The following is an 18347-nucleotide window of genomic DNA, read 5'->3' as shown; positions in this document are numbered from 1 at the left end:
CTGTGACACCATGGAGAGAACTGGGACCAGGTACTGTGACACCATGAGAGAACTGGGACCAGGTACTGTGACACCATGGAGAGAACTGGGACCAGGTACTGTGACACCATGAGAGAACTGGGACCAGGTACTGTGACACCATGAGAGAACTGGGACCAGGTACTGTGACACCATGGAGAGAACTGGGACCAGGGACTATGACACCATGGAGAGAACTGGGACCAGGTACTGTGACACCATGGAGAGAACTGGGACCAGGTACTGTGACACCATGAGAGAACTGGGACCAGGTACTGTGACACCATGGAGAGAACTGGGACCAGGTACTGTGACACCATGAGAGAACTGGGACCAGGTACTGTGACACCATGGAGAGAACTGGGACCAGGTACTGTGACACCATGAGAGAACTGGGACCAGGTACTGTGACACCATGGAGAGAACTGGGACCAGGTACTGTGACACCATGAGAGAACTGGGACCAGGTACTGTGACACCATGAGAGAACTGGGACCAGGTACTGTGACACCATGGAGAGAACTGGGACCAGGTACTGTGACACCATGAGAGAACTGGGACCAGGTACTGTGACACCATGGAGAGAACTGGGACCAGGTACTGTGACACCATGGAGAGAACTGGGACCAGGTACTGTGACACCATGAGAGAACTGGGACCAGGTACTGTGAGACCATGAGAGAACTGGGACCAGGTACTGTGACACCATGAGAGAACTGGGACCAGGTACTGTGAGACCATGAGAGAACTGGGACCAGGTACTGTGACACCATGAGAGAACTGGGACCAGGTACTGTGACACCATGGAGAGAACTGGGACCAGGTACTGTGACACCATGGAGAGAACTGGGACCAGGTACTGTGACACCATGAGAGAACTGGGACCAGGTACTGTGACACCATGGAAAGAACTGGGACCAGGTGCTGTGACACCATGGAGAGAACTGGGACCAGGTACTGTGACACCATGAGAGAACTGGGACCAGGTGCTGTGACACCATGGAGAGAACTGGGACCAGGTACTGTGACACCATGAGAGAACTGGGACCAGGTACTGTGACACCATGGAGAGAACTGGGACCAGGTACTGTGACACCATGAGAGAACTGGGACCAGGTACTGTGACACCATGAGAGAACTGGGACCAGGTACTGTGACACCATGAGAGAACTGGGACCAGGTACTGTGACACCATGGAGAGAACTGGGACCAGGTACTGTGACACCATGGAGAGAACTGGGACCAGGTACTGTGACACCATGAGAGAACTGGGACCAGGTACTGTGACACCATGAGAGAACTGGGACCAGGTACTGTGAGACCATGAGAGAACTGGGACCAGGTACTGTGAGACCATGAGAGAACTGGGACCAGGTACTGTGACACCATGAGAGAACTGGGACCAGGTACTGTGACACCATGAGAGAACTGGGACCAGGTACTGTGACACCATGGAGAGAACTGGGACCAGGTACTGTGACACCATGGAGAGAACTGGGACCAGGTACTGTGAGACCATGAGAGAACTGGGACCAGGTACTGTGACACCATGGAGAGAACTGGGACCAGGTACTGTGAGACCATGAGAGAACTGGGACCAGGTACTGTGACACCATGGAGAGAACTGGGACCAGGTACTGTGAGACCATGAGAGAACTGGGACCAGGTACTGTGAGACCATGAGAGAACTGGGCAGGTGTTGCCGAGTTGATCCTGCTGACCAGGTGGACTAAAATAGCGTCTTTGTAGTCAGACTTGCTATAAATCCTGGCTCCTGCTTCCTGGGGTGTTTGCCAGCGGGGGTGGACTTGTGCTCAGAGGGAAGGAATGAGTCAGACCAGGACCAGGACCAGGACCAGGCCCTGAAACCTGAGGAATGAATTGTGTGAGGAGTGTGAAGCCAACTCTCAAGAGCAAAGTGCTTTTAGTCTTTCGTACCATAGGGGAGGTGACCATGGACTGTTGTACTTCTACTACTTGTACTTGTACTTCTACTACTTGTACTCCACATTGCTGGAGTCAAGTACTTCTACTACTTGTACTCCACATTGCTGGAGTCAAGTACTTCTACTACTTGTACTCCACATTGCTGGAGTCAAGTACTTCTACTACTTGTACTCCACATTGCTGGAGTCAAGTACTTCTACTACTTGTACTCCACATTGCTGGAGTCAAGTACTTCTACTACTTGTACTCCACATTGCTGGAGTCAAGTACTTCTACTACTTGTACTCCACATTGCTGGAGTCAAGTACTTCTACTACTTGTACTCCACATTGCTGGAGTCAAGTACTTCTACTACTTGTACTCCACATTGCTGGAGTCAAGTACTTCTACTACTTGTACTCCACATTGCTGAAGTCAAGTACTTCTACTACTTGTACTCCACATTGCTGGAGTCAAGTACTTCTACTACTTGTACTCCACATTGCTGGAGTCAAGTACTTCTACTACTTGTACTCCACATTGCTGGAGTCAAGTACTTCTACTACTTTTACTCCACATCGCTGGAGTCAAGTACTTCTACTACTTGTACTCCACATCGCTGGAGTCAAGTACTTCTACTACTTGTACTCCACATCGCTGGAGTCAAGTACTTCTACTACTTGTACTCCACATCGCTGGAGTCAAGTACTTCTACTACTTGTACTCCACATCGCTGGAGTCAAGTACTTCTACTACTTGTACTCCACATTGCTGGAGTCAAGTACTTCTACTACTTGTACTCCACATCGCTGGAGTCAAGTACTTCTACTACTTGTACTCCACATCGCTGGAGTCAAGTACTTCTACTACTTGTACTCCACATCGCTGGAGTCAAGTACTTCTACTACTTGTACTCCACATCGCTGGAGTCAAGTACTTCTACTACTTGTACTCCACATCGCTGGAGTCAAGTACTTCTACTACTTGTACTCCACATCGCTGGAGTCAAGTACTTCTACTACTTGTACTCCACATCGCTGGAGTCAAGTACTTCTACTACTTGTACTCCACATCGCTGGAGTCAAGTACTTCTACTACTTGTACTCCACATCGCTGGAGTCAAGTACTTCTACTACTTGTACTCCACATCGCTGGAGTCAAGTACTTCTACTACTTGTACTCCACATCGCTGGAGTCAAGTTCTTCTACTACTTGTACTCCACATCGCTGGAGTCAAGTACTTCTACTACTTGTACTCCACATCGCTGGAGTCAAGTACTTCTACTACTTGTACTCCACATCGCTGGAGTCAAGTACTTCTACTACTTGTACTCCACATCGCTGGAGTCAAGTACTTCTACTACTTGTACTCCACATCGCTGGAGTCAAGTACTTCTACTACTTGTACTCCACATCGCTGGAGTCAAGTACTTCTACTACTTGTACTCCACATCGCTGGAGTCAAGTACTTCTACTACTTGTACTCCACATCGCTGGAGTCAAGTACTTCTACTACTTGTACTCCACATTGCTGGAGTCAAGTACTTCTACTACTTGTACTCCACATTGCTGGAGTCAAGTACTTCTACTACTTGTACTCCACATCGCTGGAGTCAAGTACTTCTACTACTTGTACTCCACATCGCTGGAGTCAAGTACTTCTACTACTTGTACTCCACATCGCTGGAGTCAAGTACTTCTACTACTTGTACTCCACATCGCTGGAGTCAAGTACTTCTACTACTTGTACTCCACATTGCTGGAGTCAAGTACTTCTACTACTTGTACTCCACATCGCTGGAGTCAAGTACTTCTACTACTTGTACTCCACATCGCTGGAGTCAAGTACTTCTACTACTTGTACTCCACATCGCTGGAGTCAAGTACTTCTACTACTTGTACTCCACATCGCTGGAGTCAAGTACTTCTACTACTTGTACTCCACATCGCTGGAGTCAAGTACTTCTACTACTTGTACTCCACATCGCTGGAGTCAAGTACTTCTACTACTCGTACTCCACATCGCTGGAGTCAAGTACTTCTACTACTTGTACTCCACATCGCTGGAGTCAAGTACTTCTACTACTTGTACTCCACATCGCTGGAGTCAAGTACTTCTACTACTTGTACTCCACATCGCTGGAGTCAAGTTCTTCTACTACTTGTACTCCACATCGCTGGAGTCAAGTACTTCTACTACTTGTACTCCACATTGCTGGAGTCAAGTACTTCTACTACTTGTACTCCACATTGCTGGAGTCAAGTACTTCTACTACTTGTACTCCACATTGCTGGAGTCAAGTACTTTTACTACTTGTACTCCACATTGCTGGAGTCAAGTACTTCTACTACTTGTACTCCACATCGCTGGAGTCAAGTACTTCTACTACTCGTACTCCACATCGCTGGAGTCAAGTACTTCTACTACTTGTACTCCACATCGCTGGAGTCAAGTACTTCTACTACTTGTACTCCACATTGCTGGAGTCAAGTACTTCTACTACTTGTACTCCACATCGCTGGAGTCAAGTACTTCTACTACTCGTACTCCACATCGCTGGAGTCAAGTACTTCTACTACTTGTACTCCACATCGCTGGAGTCAAGTACTTCTACTACTTGTACTCCACATCGCTGGAGTCAAGTACTTCTACTACTTGTACTCCACATCGCTGGAGTCAAGTTCTTCTACTACTTGTACTCCACATCGCTGGAGTCAAGTACTTCTACTACTTGTACTCCACATTGCTGGAGTCAAGTACTTCTACTACTTGTACTCCACATCGCTGGAGTCAAGTACTTCTACTACTTGTACTCCACATCGCTGGAGTCAAGTACTTCTACTACTTGTACTCCACATCGCTGGAGTCAAGTACTTCTACTACTTGTACTCCACTTGTCCACGTCACTAGAGTCAGGTACTGAAAAGTACTAAAAAGTAGTACTTCTGGGCGGAAACCCCAACTTGATCAAACATCCAACGCTAGTCCTCAAATCTAAGGAAGTAAACTACAAGACTTGGAAGTGTTTCCAACAGTATTAACACAACAATGCGTTTACATTTTTTACCAATCACAAGTTATTACCCACACGGTGAAATATTTCCGGCTGTGGAGAAGTTGTTGTTGTACTCTGGTAGCCATGAACAGTAGGACATAAATCATAGTTGTTGTTGTTGTACTCTGGTAGCCATGAACAGTAGGACATAAATCATAGTTGTTGTTGTACTCTGGTAGCCATGAACAGTAGGACATAAATCATAGTTGTTGTTGTACTCTGGTAGCCATGAACAGTAGAACATAAATCATAGTTGTTGTTGTACTCTGGTAGCGATGAACAGTAGGACATAAATCATAGTTGTTGTTGTACTCTGGTAGCGATGAACAGTAGGACATAAATCATAGTTGTTGTTGTACTCTGGTAGCCATGAACAGTTGGACATAAACCAAAGTTGTTGTTGTTGTACTCTGGTAGCGATGTAACGATGAACAGTAGGACATAAACCAAAGTTGTTGTTGTTGTACTCTCTGGTAGCGATGAACAGTAGGACATAAACCATAGTTGTTGTTGTACTCTGGTAGCGATGAACAGTAGGACATAAATCATAGTTGTTGTTGTAGTACTCTGGTAGCGATGAACAGTAGGACATAAATCATAGTTGTTGTTGTACTCTGGTAGCCATGAACAGTAGGACATAAACCAAAGTTGTTGTTGTTGTACTCTGGTAGCCATGAACAGTAGGACATAAACCAAAGTTGTTGTTGTTGTACTCTGGTAGCCATGAACAGTAGGACATAAATCATAGTTGTTGTTGTACTCTGGTAGCGATGAACAGTAGGACATAAATCATAGTTGTTGTTGTACTCTGGTAGCCATGAACAGTAGGACATAAACCAAAGTTGTTGTTGTTGTACTCTGGTAGCGATGTAGCGATGAACAGTAGGACATAAACCAAAGTTGTTGTTGTTGTACTCTGGTAGCCATGAACAGTAGGACATAAATCATAGTTGTTGTTGTACTCTGGTAGCCATGAACAGTTGGACATAAACCAAAGTTGTTGTTGTTGTACTCTGGTAGCCATGAACAGTAGGACATAAACCAAAGTTGTTGTTGTTGTACTCTGGTAGCGATGTAGCGATGAACAGTAGGACATAAACCAAAGTTGTTGTTGTTGTACTCTGGTAGCCATGAACAGTAGGACATAAACCAAAGTTGTTGTTGTACTCTGGTAGCCATGAACAGTAGGACATAAACCATAGTTGTTGTTGTACTCTGGTAGCCATGAACAGTAGGACATAAATCATAGTTGTTGTTGTACTCTGGTAGCGATGAACAATAGGACATAAGTCATAGTTGTTGTTGTACTCTGGTAGCGATGAACAATAGGACATAAGTCAAAGTTGTTGTTGTACTCTGGTAGCCATGAACAGTAGGACATAAATCATAGTTGTTGTTGTACTCTGGTAGCCATGAACAGTAGGACATAAATCATAGTTGTTGTTGTACTCTGGTAGCCATGAACAGTAGGACATAAATCATAGTTGTTGTTGTACTCTGGTAGCGATGGAGACATAAACCGCGGTCGTATTTAGTTTGGAATGCAACAGATGTTGATTTCTAACTACACTTTGATCACAGACCGTTGACTCTGCTCATTTACTGGTAGCGATGTTAGCGCTAGCTAGCTTAAATGCTAAGAAGAATACAGGACATTTTCACTCATGAAGAAAGGACAAGGACAAGTGGTAGAACAATGGATGGATAGTTGAACCGTGATGCTGAACATTCAAGCTAGCCTAGCATGGCTGCTAGTCTCCTGCTGTCTCTTGCTCCGAGTTCTTGGTCCTGCAGTGATCATGATACTTAGTTTGATTTGGCCCTGGAAAGAAGGTTTAGTAAGTGAGACACAATGCTGCCTGTGACAATGTTGAGGAGGCGGCAGAAGAGCCAACACTTTCACTGAGAAGTTTGTGTGCTGAGCAGCAGGAACGCAAGTCCTCATCCACTGGATGATGTCACTGGACTACAAGCTCAGCTTTTCCATCCCCGACCACCTCTGCAATCTGGAAGAAAATATGCTGAGGCAGCGCACAGATTGTTCCAGTGGTTGGAACAGAAATGTCCTTGTGGAAACTTTCAGCCACGTGGCTCCTCAGGACACCAGGGACTAGGACTGACACGTTGTCATGGAAACAACATGAGATGTGACGAGGACTGACACGTTGTCATGGAAACAACATGAGATGTGACGAGGACTGACACGTTGTCATGGAAACATGATAAGTAACTAGGACTGACACGTTGTCCTGGAAACAGCATGAGAAGTGACGAGGACTGACACGTTGTCATGGAAACAACATGAGATGTGACGAGGACTGACACGTTGTCATGGAAACAACATGAGATGTGACGAGGACTGACAGGTTGTCCTGGAAACAACATGAGATGTGACGAGGACTGACACGTTGTCATGGAAACATGATAAGTAACTAGGACTGACACGTTGTCCTGGAAACAGCATGAGAAGTGACGAGGACTGACACGTTGTCATGGAAACAACATGAGATGTGACGAGGACTGACAGGTTGTCATGGAAACAACATGAGATGTGACGAGGACTGACACGTTGTCCTGGAAACAACATGAGATGTGACGAGGACTGACACGTTGTCCTGGAAACAACATGAGATGTGACGAGGACTGACACGTTGTCCTGGAAACAACATGAGATGTGACGAGGACTGACACGTTGTCATGGAAACAACATGAGATGTGACGAGGACTGACACGTTGTCCTGGAAACAACATGAGATGTGACGAGGACTGACACGTTGTCATGGAAACAACATGAGATGTGACGAGGACTGACACGTTGTTATGGAAACAACATGAGAAGTGACGAGGACTGACAGGTTGTTATGGAAACAACATGATATGTGACAAGGACTGACACGTTGTCATGGAAACAACATGATAAGTAACTAGGACTGACACGTTGTCATGGAAACATGATAAGTAAGTAGGACTGACATGTTGTCATGGAAACAACATGATATGTGACTAGGACTGACACGTTTCCATGGAAACAGCATGAGAAGTAACGAGGACTGACACGTTGTCATGGAAACAACATGAGAAGTAACTAGGACTGACACGTTGTCATGGAAACAACATGAGAAGTGACGAGGACTGACAGGTTGTCATGGAAACAACATGATGTGACAAGGACTGACACGTTGTCATGGAAACAACATGATAAGTAACTGGGACTGACACGTTGTCATGGAAACATGATAAGTAAGTAGGACTGACACGTTGTCATGGAAACAACATGAAAAGTGACGAGGACTGACACGTTGTCATGGACAACATGATAAGTAACTAGGACTGACACGTTGTCATGGAAACATGATAAGGAACTAGGACTGACACATTGTCATGGAAACAACATGAGAAGTGACGAGGACTGACACGTTGTCATGGAAACAACATGAGAAGTGACGAGGACTGACAGGTTGTCATGGAAACAACATGATATGTGACAAGGACTGACACGTCATGGAAACAACATGATAAGTAACTTGGACTGACACGTTGTCATGGAAACATGATAAGTAAGTAGGACTGACACATTGTCATGGAAACAACATGAAAAGTGACGAGGACTGACACGTTGTCATGGACACAACATGATAAGTAACTAGGACTGACACGTTGTCATGGAAACATGATAAGTAACTAGGACTGACACATTGTCATGGAAACAACATGAGAAGTGACGAGGACTGACACGTTGTCATGGAAACATGATAAGAAACTAGGACTGACATGTTGTCATGGAAACATGATAAGTAACTAGGACTGACACGTTTTCATGGAAACATGATAAGAAACTAGGACTGACACGTTGTCATGGAAACATGATAAGTAACTAGGACTGACACGTTGTCATGGAAACATGATAAGTAACTAGGACTGACACGTTGTCATGGAAACATGATAAGAAACTAGGACTGACACGTTGTCATGGAAACATGATAAGTAACTAGGACTGACACGTTGTCATGGAAACATGATAAGTAACTAGGACTGACACGTTGTCATGGAAACATGATAAGTAACTAGGACTGACACGTTGTTTGAATTCACAGCAGTCAGTGGGTGACAGGTTGTCATGGAAACAAGAGGAGTGCAAAGAGTTGGTGTCATTCCCCCGGATGTGTGCTGTAAATAGTGTTGATGTTTACGTTTGCTCTCCTGTCCGTCTGCAAGATGGCAGTTTGTCAGCTCAGCACTGATGTCACCGTGACGTCATTGTGTGAATGTCAAGGTCATTCAATGTCACCGTGACCTCATTGTGTGAATGTCAAGGTCATTCATTGTCACCGTGACCTCATTGTGTGAATTTCAAGGTCATTCAATGTTATCTGAGCACACTTTATTATGTAAAGTCTAACAATTCCTCATGATGTTGTGCCTTATGTTGCTTTTTGTTAGTGTTTTGTGCTACTTCCTGTCCTGTGCTTTTATTTTGGTGGCTCTTCCGGTTTGGTTGTTTTCCCCTGGCTGCTTCACTTCAGTCCCGGAATAAATTCCCCTCAGCCGCGTTCTGTTTGCAGTCAAGACTGTTTAAGTTCCGACCTTGCTTGTTGGAGCTTTTTGATGCTAAACCTAATACGCACTACTTTGTGGACGCCATCTGCTCAACATTTTTCGTGAGTGCTTTGCTGGGTTTCAGCAGTTTTGTTTTGTTTTATTTTCTTCATGGTCTGTACGAGCAGAGCACTTCTCCTTACTTTGTTCATTTATCAATAAATACTTATTTGTAGGACAGCTCCGGGCTGCCAGCAGGAAGTGTGAGCTTGAAGTGACAAATATGCTGAGAAAAGAGAAGAAAAGTTAGGACTGACTTCTAGTTCTGCTCTGACCAGGATGATGAGTACTTCCCAGCCTGGGAGCACATGTGTATCACTGGCAAGTGGACTGGAAAGTCATTTGTGTGGAGAAGATTCAGTTCTTCACCTGCTAGAAAGGTTAGTATTTGGTGAGATTAGAAGTCTGAAGTCAGTCCTTCATGTGGTGTCTTCAGCTGCTAGAGAAGAAGAAGAGTGGTGCTGCTGTGACGTCAACTTCTTTAAATACAACAACTTCCATTCTTTGCCTCCTGTCCTCCTTGGGTCCTCACCACGCCCAGACGCTAGAACTAGGGGTGTAAGCCCACACAAAAGTGTGGGTTGGGTACGTACCTCGGTTTAGAAGTCACGGTTCGGTTAATTTTCGGTTCAGTAAGAAAACAACAAAATATTAATGTTTTGGTTATTTATTTACCAAATGTGTAAACAATGGCTTTATCCTTTTAACGTTGGGAACACTATAATAATTCTGCCCACGTTAATCCACATTAAACTGCCTCAACTTGTTGCTTGGATTATAAAAGTTGACAAAACTTTTCTTCTACATATAAAAAGTGCAACATTAAACAGTTTCAAGTCAACTCCATCCATCCATCCATTTCCTACCGCTTATTCCCCTTTGGGGTCGCGGGGGGCGCTGGTGCCTATCTCAGCTACAATCGAGCAGAACGCAGGGTACACCCTGGACAAGTCGCCACCTCATCGCAGGGCCAACACAGATAGACAACATTCACACACTAGGGACCATTTAGTGTTGCCAATCAACCTATCCCCAGGTGCATGTCTTTGGAGGTGGGAGGGGCCTATCCCCAGGTTCATGTCTTTGGAGGTGGGAGGGGCCTATCCCCAGGTGCATGTCTTTGGAGGTGGGAGGGGCCTATCCCCAGGTGCATGTCTTTGGAGGTGGGAGGGGCCTATCCCCAGGTGCATGTCTTTGGAAGTGGGAGGAAGCCAGAGTACCCGGAGGGAACCCACGCAGTCACGGGGAGAACATGCAAACTCCACACAGAAAGATCCAGAGCCTGGATTTGAACCCAGGACTGCAGGACCTTCGTATTGTGAGGCAGACGCACTAACCCCTCTGCCACCGTGAAGCCCCTGAAGTCAAATCATCATGCTTCATTCATTACAGCATTTGGGAAGCCTGTAGTTGATTTTTATTATGTAAATGTTATATTTGTGTCAACATGTGATAGCAGGGACCCTGCCATTCAAACTAGGCTGCTACATTACTCATGATTCATGTAACTATAGCTGAAAAATAGCACAGCAGCAATAGGAGAGACTACTCATCCCTGAACACCATGGAGTTCATGTAGGCTTAATGATGCACTTACATTATTATATACAGGACTGTCTCGGAGAATTAGAATATTGTGATAAAGTCCTTTATTTTCTGTAATACAACTAAAACATGAAAATGTCATACATTCTGTATTCATTACACATCAACTGAAATATTGCAAGCCTTTTATTATTTTAATATTGCTGATTATGGCATACAGCTTAAGAAAACTCAAAAATCCTATCTCAAAAAATTAGAATACTTCCTCAGACCAAGTAAAAACAAAAGATTTATAACAGCAAAATAAAATCAAACATTTGAAAATGTCAATTATTGCACTCAGTGCTTGGTTGGGAATCCTTTTGCAGGGATTACTGCATCAATGTGGCGTGGCATGGAGGCAATCAGCCTGTGGCATTGCTGAGGTGTTATGGATGCCCAGGATGCTTCAATAGCGGCCTTTAGCTCATTTGCATTATTGGGCCTGGTGTCTTTCAGCTTCTTCTTCACAATACCCCACACATTCTCTCTGGGGTTTAGGTCAGGGGAGTTGGCAGGCCAATGGAGGACAGTAATGCCATGGTCAGTACACCAGTTACTGCTGCTTTTGGCACTGTGGGCAGGTGCCAGATCATGCTGGAAAATGAAATCATCATCTCCATAGAGCTTTTCAACAGATACAGCTTCAATAGCCGTATTCCCATGGTCAAGCCACTCCTGAACTCTAGACAACACACACACCGCAAAATGAGCTATTGTTACGCTAAGAGCTAATTAGCCTTCACCTCAAGCCAGGACTGCGAGCGAGCTGAGCTGCAGTTTAAGTTTCTAGAACGTCGACGGGCTCATAGTGATGATACTAGTAGTTGACTGGGAGGTGTTTAGATAGATAGATAGTACTTTATTTATTCCTTCAGGAAAGTTACATATTTAGTATCATTACATTAATATATTATGGGAAATTATATTATATTATTATGATTAAAAAGTTTATTATTATTCTGGGAGAGTACGCTGCATTATGCTCACCTGCTAAACACCTATGTGCTCGACTATGAAGCATTTACTACATGCGCTCTGAATACACACTGCTGATTGGTTGTTACCGCTCTGAATACGCACTGCTGATTGGTTGTTACCGCTCTGAATACGCACTGCTGATTGGTTGTTACCGCTCTGAATACGCACTGCTGATTGGTTGTTACCGCTCTGAATACGCACTGCTGATTGGTTGTTACCGCTCTGAATTCGCACTGCTGATTGGTTGTTACCGCTCTGAATACGCACTGCTGATTGGTTGTTACCGCTCTGAATACGCACTGCTGATTGGTTGTTACCGCTCTGAATACGCACTGCTGATTGGTTGTTACCGCTCTGAATACGCACTGCTGATTGGTTGTTACCGCTCTGAATACGCACTGCTGATTGGTTGTTACCGCTCTGAATACGCACTGCTGATTGGTTGTTACCGCTCTGAATACGCACTGCTGATTGGTTGTTACCGCTCTGAATACGCACTGCTGATTGGTTGTTACCGCTCTGAATTCGCACTGCTGATTGGTTGTTACCGCTCTGAATACGCACTGCTGATTGGCTGTTACCGCTCTGAATACGCACTGCTGATTGGCTGTTACCGCTCTGAATACGCACTGCTGATTGGCTGTTACCGCTCTGAATACGCACTGCTGATTGGTTGTTACCGCTCTGAATTCGCACTGCTGATTGGTTGTTACCGCTCTGAATACGCACTGCTGATTGGTTGTTACCGCTCTGAATACGCACTGCTGATTGGTTGTTACCGCTCTGAATACGCACTGCTGATTGGTTGTTACCGCTCTGAATACGCACTGCTGATTGGTTGTTACCGCTCTGAATACGCACTGCTGATTGGTTGTTACCGCTCTGAATACGCACTGCTGATTGGTTGTTACCGCTCTGAATACGCACTGCTGATTGGTTGTTACCGCTCTGAATACGCACTGCTGATTGGTTGTTACCGCTCTTAATACAAACTGCTGATTGGTTGTTACCGCTCTGAATACGCACTGCTGATTGGCTGTTACCGCTCTGAATACGCACTGCTGATTGGCTGTTACCGCTCTGAATACGCACTGCTGATTGGCTGTTACCGCTCTGAATTCGCACTGCTGATTGGCTGTTACCGCTATGGTTGTAACCAATCAGATAGTTGTGTGGGTGAGACAATGCTGGGTGCTGTGTAGGAGACAGAAGCAGAAAGCAGAGCAGCTTGTTAAGACTTTAGCTGAGGCGGCTACTTCATATATTCGTGTGGAAACTCGTTGGGTACACCTCCGCACCGAACGGAAACCCCCGTACCGAAACAGTTCAATACAAATCCACGTACCGACCGTTACACCCCTAGGTAGAACGATTGATACCTGCAGACACTGTTCAGATCCACCTTTGGCTCTCACGATCCAGACTTCCATCCCTCACTTGAACCCTCAACTCAAAGTCTGCAATCCGCCTTTTCCCCATCCTTCATATGAAGTGCTTCTCATTGAAGTATTGACATTTTAGGAGTACTACGAGTACTGTGGAAGTACCTCAGTCTGTACTATGATCTTCATGATGTTCTCCTGTGCAGGCTGCATGCTGCGTTTTGCTGAGTCAGCCTTCTTCAGCTTCAACCACCCTGAAGAAGTAAAGATGAAGAGCGTGACGCCCCCTGGTGGCCAAGGTGATGCAGGGGACCACAGACCGTGTGCAGGTGTGACAGGTGCACATGTAGAGTGTTGGACACCACAGACTGTGTGCAGGTGTGACAGGTGCACATGTAGAGTGTAGGACACCACACACTGTGTGCAGGTGTGACAGGTGCACATGTAGAGTGTTGGACACCACAGACTGTGTGCAGGTGTGACAGGTGCACATGTAGAGTGTTGGACACCACAGACTGTGTGCAGGTGTGACAGGTGCACATGTAGAGTGTTGGACACCACAGACCGTGTGCAGGTGTGACAGGTGCACATGTAGAGTGTTGGACACCACAGACTGTGTGCAGGTGTGACAGGTGCACATGTAGAGTGTAGGACACCACAGACCGTGTGCAGGTGTGACAGGTGCACATGTAGAGTGTTGGACACCACAGACTGTGTGCAGGTGTGACAGGTGCACATGTAGAGTGTAGGACACCACACACTGTGTGCAGGTGTGACAGGTGCACATGTAGAGTGTAGGACACCACAGACTGTGTGCAGGTGTGACAGGTGCACATGTAGAGTGTAGGACACCACAGACTGTGTGCAGGTGTGACAGGTGCACATGTAGAGTGTTGGACACCACACACTGTGTGCAGGTGTGACAGGTGTACATGTAGAGTGTAGGACACCACAGACTGTGTGCAGGTGTGACAGGTGCACATGTAGAGTGTAGGACACCACAGACTGTGTGCAGGTGTGACAGGTGCACATGTAGAGTGTTGGACACCACACACTGTGTGCAGGTGTGACAGGTGTACATGTAGAGTGTAGGACACCACAGACCGTGTGCAGGTGTGACAGGTGCACATGTAGAGTGTTGGACACCACAGACTGTGTGCAGGTGTGACAGGTGCACATGTAGAGTGTTGGACACCACAGACCGTGTGCAGGTGTGACAGGTGCACATGTAGAGTGTAGGACACCACAGACTGTGTGCAGGCGTGACAGGTGCACATGTAGAGTGTAGGACACCACACACTGTGTGCAGGTGTGACAGGTGCACATGTAGAGTGTAGGACACCACAGACTGTGTGCAGGTGTGACAGGTGCACATGTAGAGTGTAGGACACCACAGACTGTGTGCAGGTGTGACAGGTGCACATGTAGAGTGTAGGACACCACAGACTGTGTGCAGGTGTGACAGGTGCACATGTAGAGTGTAGGACACCACAGACTGTGTGCAGGTGTGACAGGTGCACATGTAGAGTGTAGGACACCACAGACTGTGTGCAGGTGTGACAGGTGTACATGTAGAGTGTAGGACACCACAGACTGTGTGCAGGTGTGACAGGTGCACATGTAGAGTGTAGGACACCACAGACTGTGTGCAGGTGTGACAGGTGCACATGTAGAGTGTAGGACACCACAGACTGTGTGCAGGTGTGAGAGGTGCACATGTAGAGTGTAGGACACCACAGACTGTGTTCAGGTGTGACAGGTGCACATGTAGAGTGTAGGACACCACAGACTGTGTGCAGGTGTGACAGGTGCACATGTAGAGTGTAGGACACCACAGACTGTGTGCAGGTGTGACAGGTGCACATGTAGAGTGTAGGACACCACAGACTGTGTGCAGGTGTGACAGGTGTACATGTAGAGTGTAGGACACCACAGACTGTGTGCAGGTGTGACAGGTGCACATGTAGAGTGTAGGACACCACAGACTGTGTGCAGGTGTGACAGGTGCACATGTAGAGTGTAGGACACCACAGACTGTGTGCAGGTGTGAGAGGTGCACATGTAGAGTGTAGGACACCACAGACTGTGTTCAGGTGTGACAGGTGCACATGTAGAGTGTAGGACACCACAGACTGTGTGCAGGCGTGACAGGTGCACATGTAGAGTGTAGGACACCACAGACTGTGTGCAGGTGTGACAGGTGCACATGTAGAGTGTAGGACACCACAGACTGTGTGCAGGTGTGACAGGTGCACATGTAGAGTGTAGGACACCACAGACTGTGTGCAGGTGTGACAGGTGCACATGTAGAGTGTAGGACACCACACACTGTGTGCAGGTGTGACAGGTGCACATGTAGAGTGTAGGACACCACAGACTGTGTGCAGGTGTGACAGGTGCACATGTAGAGTGTAGGACACCACAGACTGTGTGCAGGTGTGACAGGTGCACATGTAGAGTGTAGGACACCACACACTGTGTGCAGGTGTGACAGGTGCACATGTAGAGTGTAGGACACCACAGACTGTGTGCAGGTGTGACAGGTGCACATGTAGAGTGTAGGACACCACAGACTGTGTGCAGGTGTGACAGGTGCACATGTAGAGTGTAGGACACCACACACTGTGTGCAGGTGTGACAGGTGCACATGTAGAGTGTAGGACACCACAGACTGTGTGCAGGTGTGACAGGTGCACATGTAGAGTGTAGGACACCACAGACTGTGTGCAGGTGTGACAGGTGCACATGTAGAGTGTAGGACACCACAGACTGTGTGCAGGTGTGACAGGTGCACATGTAGAGTGTAGGACACCAGAGACTGTGTGCAGGTGTGACAGGTGCACATGTAGAGTGTAGGACACCACAGACTGTGTGCAGGTGTGACAGGTGCACATGTAGAGTGTAGGACACTCAGCATCAGTTTGACATGAAAACACAGATCAAGCTAACATTCCTCGTGCAAAGAGCGAGAGAAGTAGAAAAGAAATAAGTTGTGAGAACGTGTTGAAGAACATTAGACATGAATTATTGGACATGAAGATTTGAGCATCTTTGCCAGGGTACACATGTCATGTCATCACCACACATGTCATGTCATCACCACACATGTCATGTCATCACCACACACGTCATGTCATCACCACACACGTCATGTCATCACCACACATGTCATGTCATCACCACACATGTCATGTCATCACCACACATGTCATGTCATCACCACACACGTCATGTCATCACCACACATGTCATGTCATCACCACACACGTCATGTCATCACCACACATGTCATGTCATCACCACACATGTCATGTCATCACCACACACGTCATGTCATCACCACACATGTCATGTCATCACCACACATGTCATGTCATCACCACACATGTCATGTCATCACCACACATGTCATGTCATCACCACACATGTCATGTCATCACCACACATGTCATGTCATCACACACACGTCATGTCATCACCACAACGTCATGTCATCACACACATGTCATGTCATCACCACACTGTCATGTCATCACCACACACGTCATGTCATCACCACACATGTCATGTCATCACCACACATGTCATGTCATCACCCCCATGTCATGTCATCACCACACACGTCATGTCATCACCACACATGTCATGTCATCACCACACATGTCATGTCATCACCACACATGTCATGTCATCACCACACATGTCATGTCATCACCACACATGTCATGTCATCCACCACACATGTCATGTCATCACCACACATGTCATGTCATCACCACACACCGTCATGTCATCACCACACATGTCATGTCATCACCACACATGTCATGTCATCACCACACATGTCATGTCATCACCACACATGTCATGTCATCACCACACATGTCATGTCATCACCACACATGTCATGTCATCACCCACACACGTCATGTCATCACCACACAACGTCATGTCATCACCACACATGTCATGTCATCACCACACATGTCATGTCATCACCACACAACGTCATGTCATCACCACACACGTCATGTCATCACCACACATGTCATGTCATCACCACACACGTCATGTCATCACCACACATGTCATGTCATCACCACACATGTCATGTCATCACACACACACGTCATGTCATCACCACACATGTCATGTCATCACCACACACTGTCATGTCATCACCACACATGTCATGTCATCACACACACGTCATGTCATCACCACACATGTCATGTCATCACCACACATGTCATGTCATCACCACACATGTCATGTCATCACCACACATGTCATGTCATCACCACACATGTCATGTCATCACCACACATGTCATGTCATCACCACACATGTCATGTCATCACCACACACGTCATGTCATCACCACACATGTCATGTCATCACCACACACGTCATGTCATCACCACACATGTCATGTCATCACCACACACGTCATGTCATCACCACACATGTCATGTCATCACCACACATGTCATGTCATCACCACACATGTCATGTCATCACCACACATGTCATGTCATCACCACACATGTCATGTCATCACCACACATGTCATGTCATCACCACACATGTCATGTCATCACCACACATGTCATGTCATCACCACACATGTCATGTCATCACCACACATGTCATGTCATCCCACACATGTCATGTCATCACCACACACGTCATGTCATCACCACACACGTCATGTCATCACCACACATGTCATGTCATCACCACACATGTCATGTCATCACCACACACGTCATGTCATCACCACACACGTCATGTCATCACCACA

The 18347-nt window shown here is 46.4% G+C and overlaps 1 protein-coding gene and 1 pseudogene across 8 annotated transcripts in view; one reads left to right on the top strand and one right to left on the bottom strand.

Annotated features, from left to right (window-relative positions):
• Positions 1-18347, bottom strand: part of LOC133564833 (pleckstrin homology-like domain family B member 1) — a 689899-nt pseudogene that overhangs the window by 131453 nt on the left and 540099 nt on the right.
• The window catches only part of phldb1b (pleckstrin homology-like domain, family B, member 1b), a 90816-nt gene that overhangs the window by 4299 nt on the left and 68170 nt on the right, over positions 1-18347 (top strand). For 5 of the 8 annotated variants that reach the window (XR_009809354.1, XM_061919343.1, XM_061919350.1 and 2 more), the window contains exon 2: positions 13750-13872. The exons of 1 other annotated variant lie outside the window; for it this stretch is intronic. Coding sequence is in view for 5 of the 7 variants with exons in the window: in XM_061919343.1 (XP_061775327.1) it covers positions 13755-13872 (118 nt within the window). In the remaining 2 variants the exon portion in view is untranslated. Of the gene's footprint in view, positions 1-13749; positions 13873-14743; positions 14755-18347 lie in introns of those variants that run through there. 2 more of the 8 variants (XM_061919345.1, XM_061919349.1) reach the window with 2 other exon arrangements.

The sequence above is a fragment of the Nerophis ophidion genome, linkage group LG13, assembly GCF_033978795.1.
Source record: "Nerophis ophidion isolate RoL-2023_Sa linkage group LG13, RoL_Noph_v1.0, whole genome shotgun sequence".
NCBI lineage: Eukaryota > Metazoa > Chordata > Actinopteri > Syngnathiformes > Syngnathidae > Nerophis > Nerophis ophidion.
Note: the sequence above shows the minus strand (reverse complement) of the source record. Positions and strands in the feature narration are given on the sequence as shown.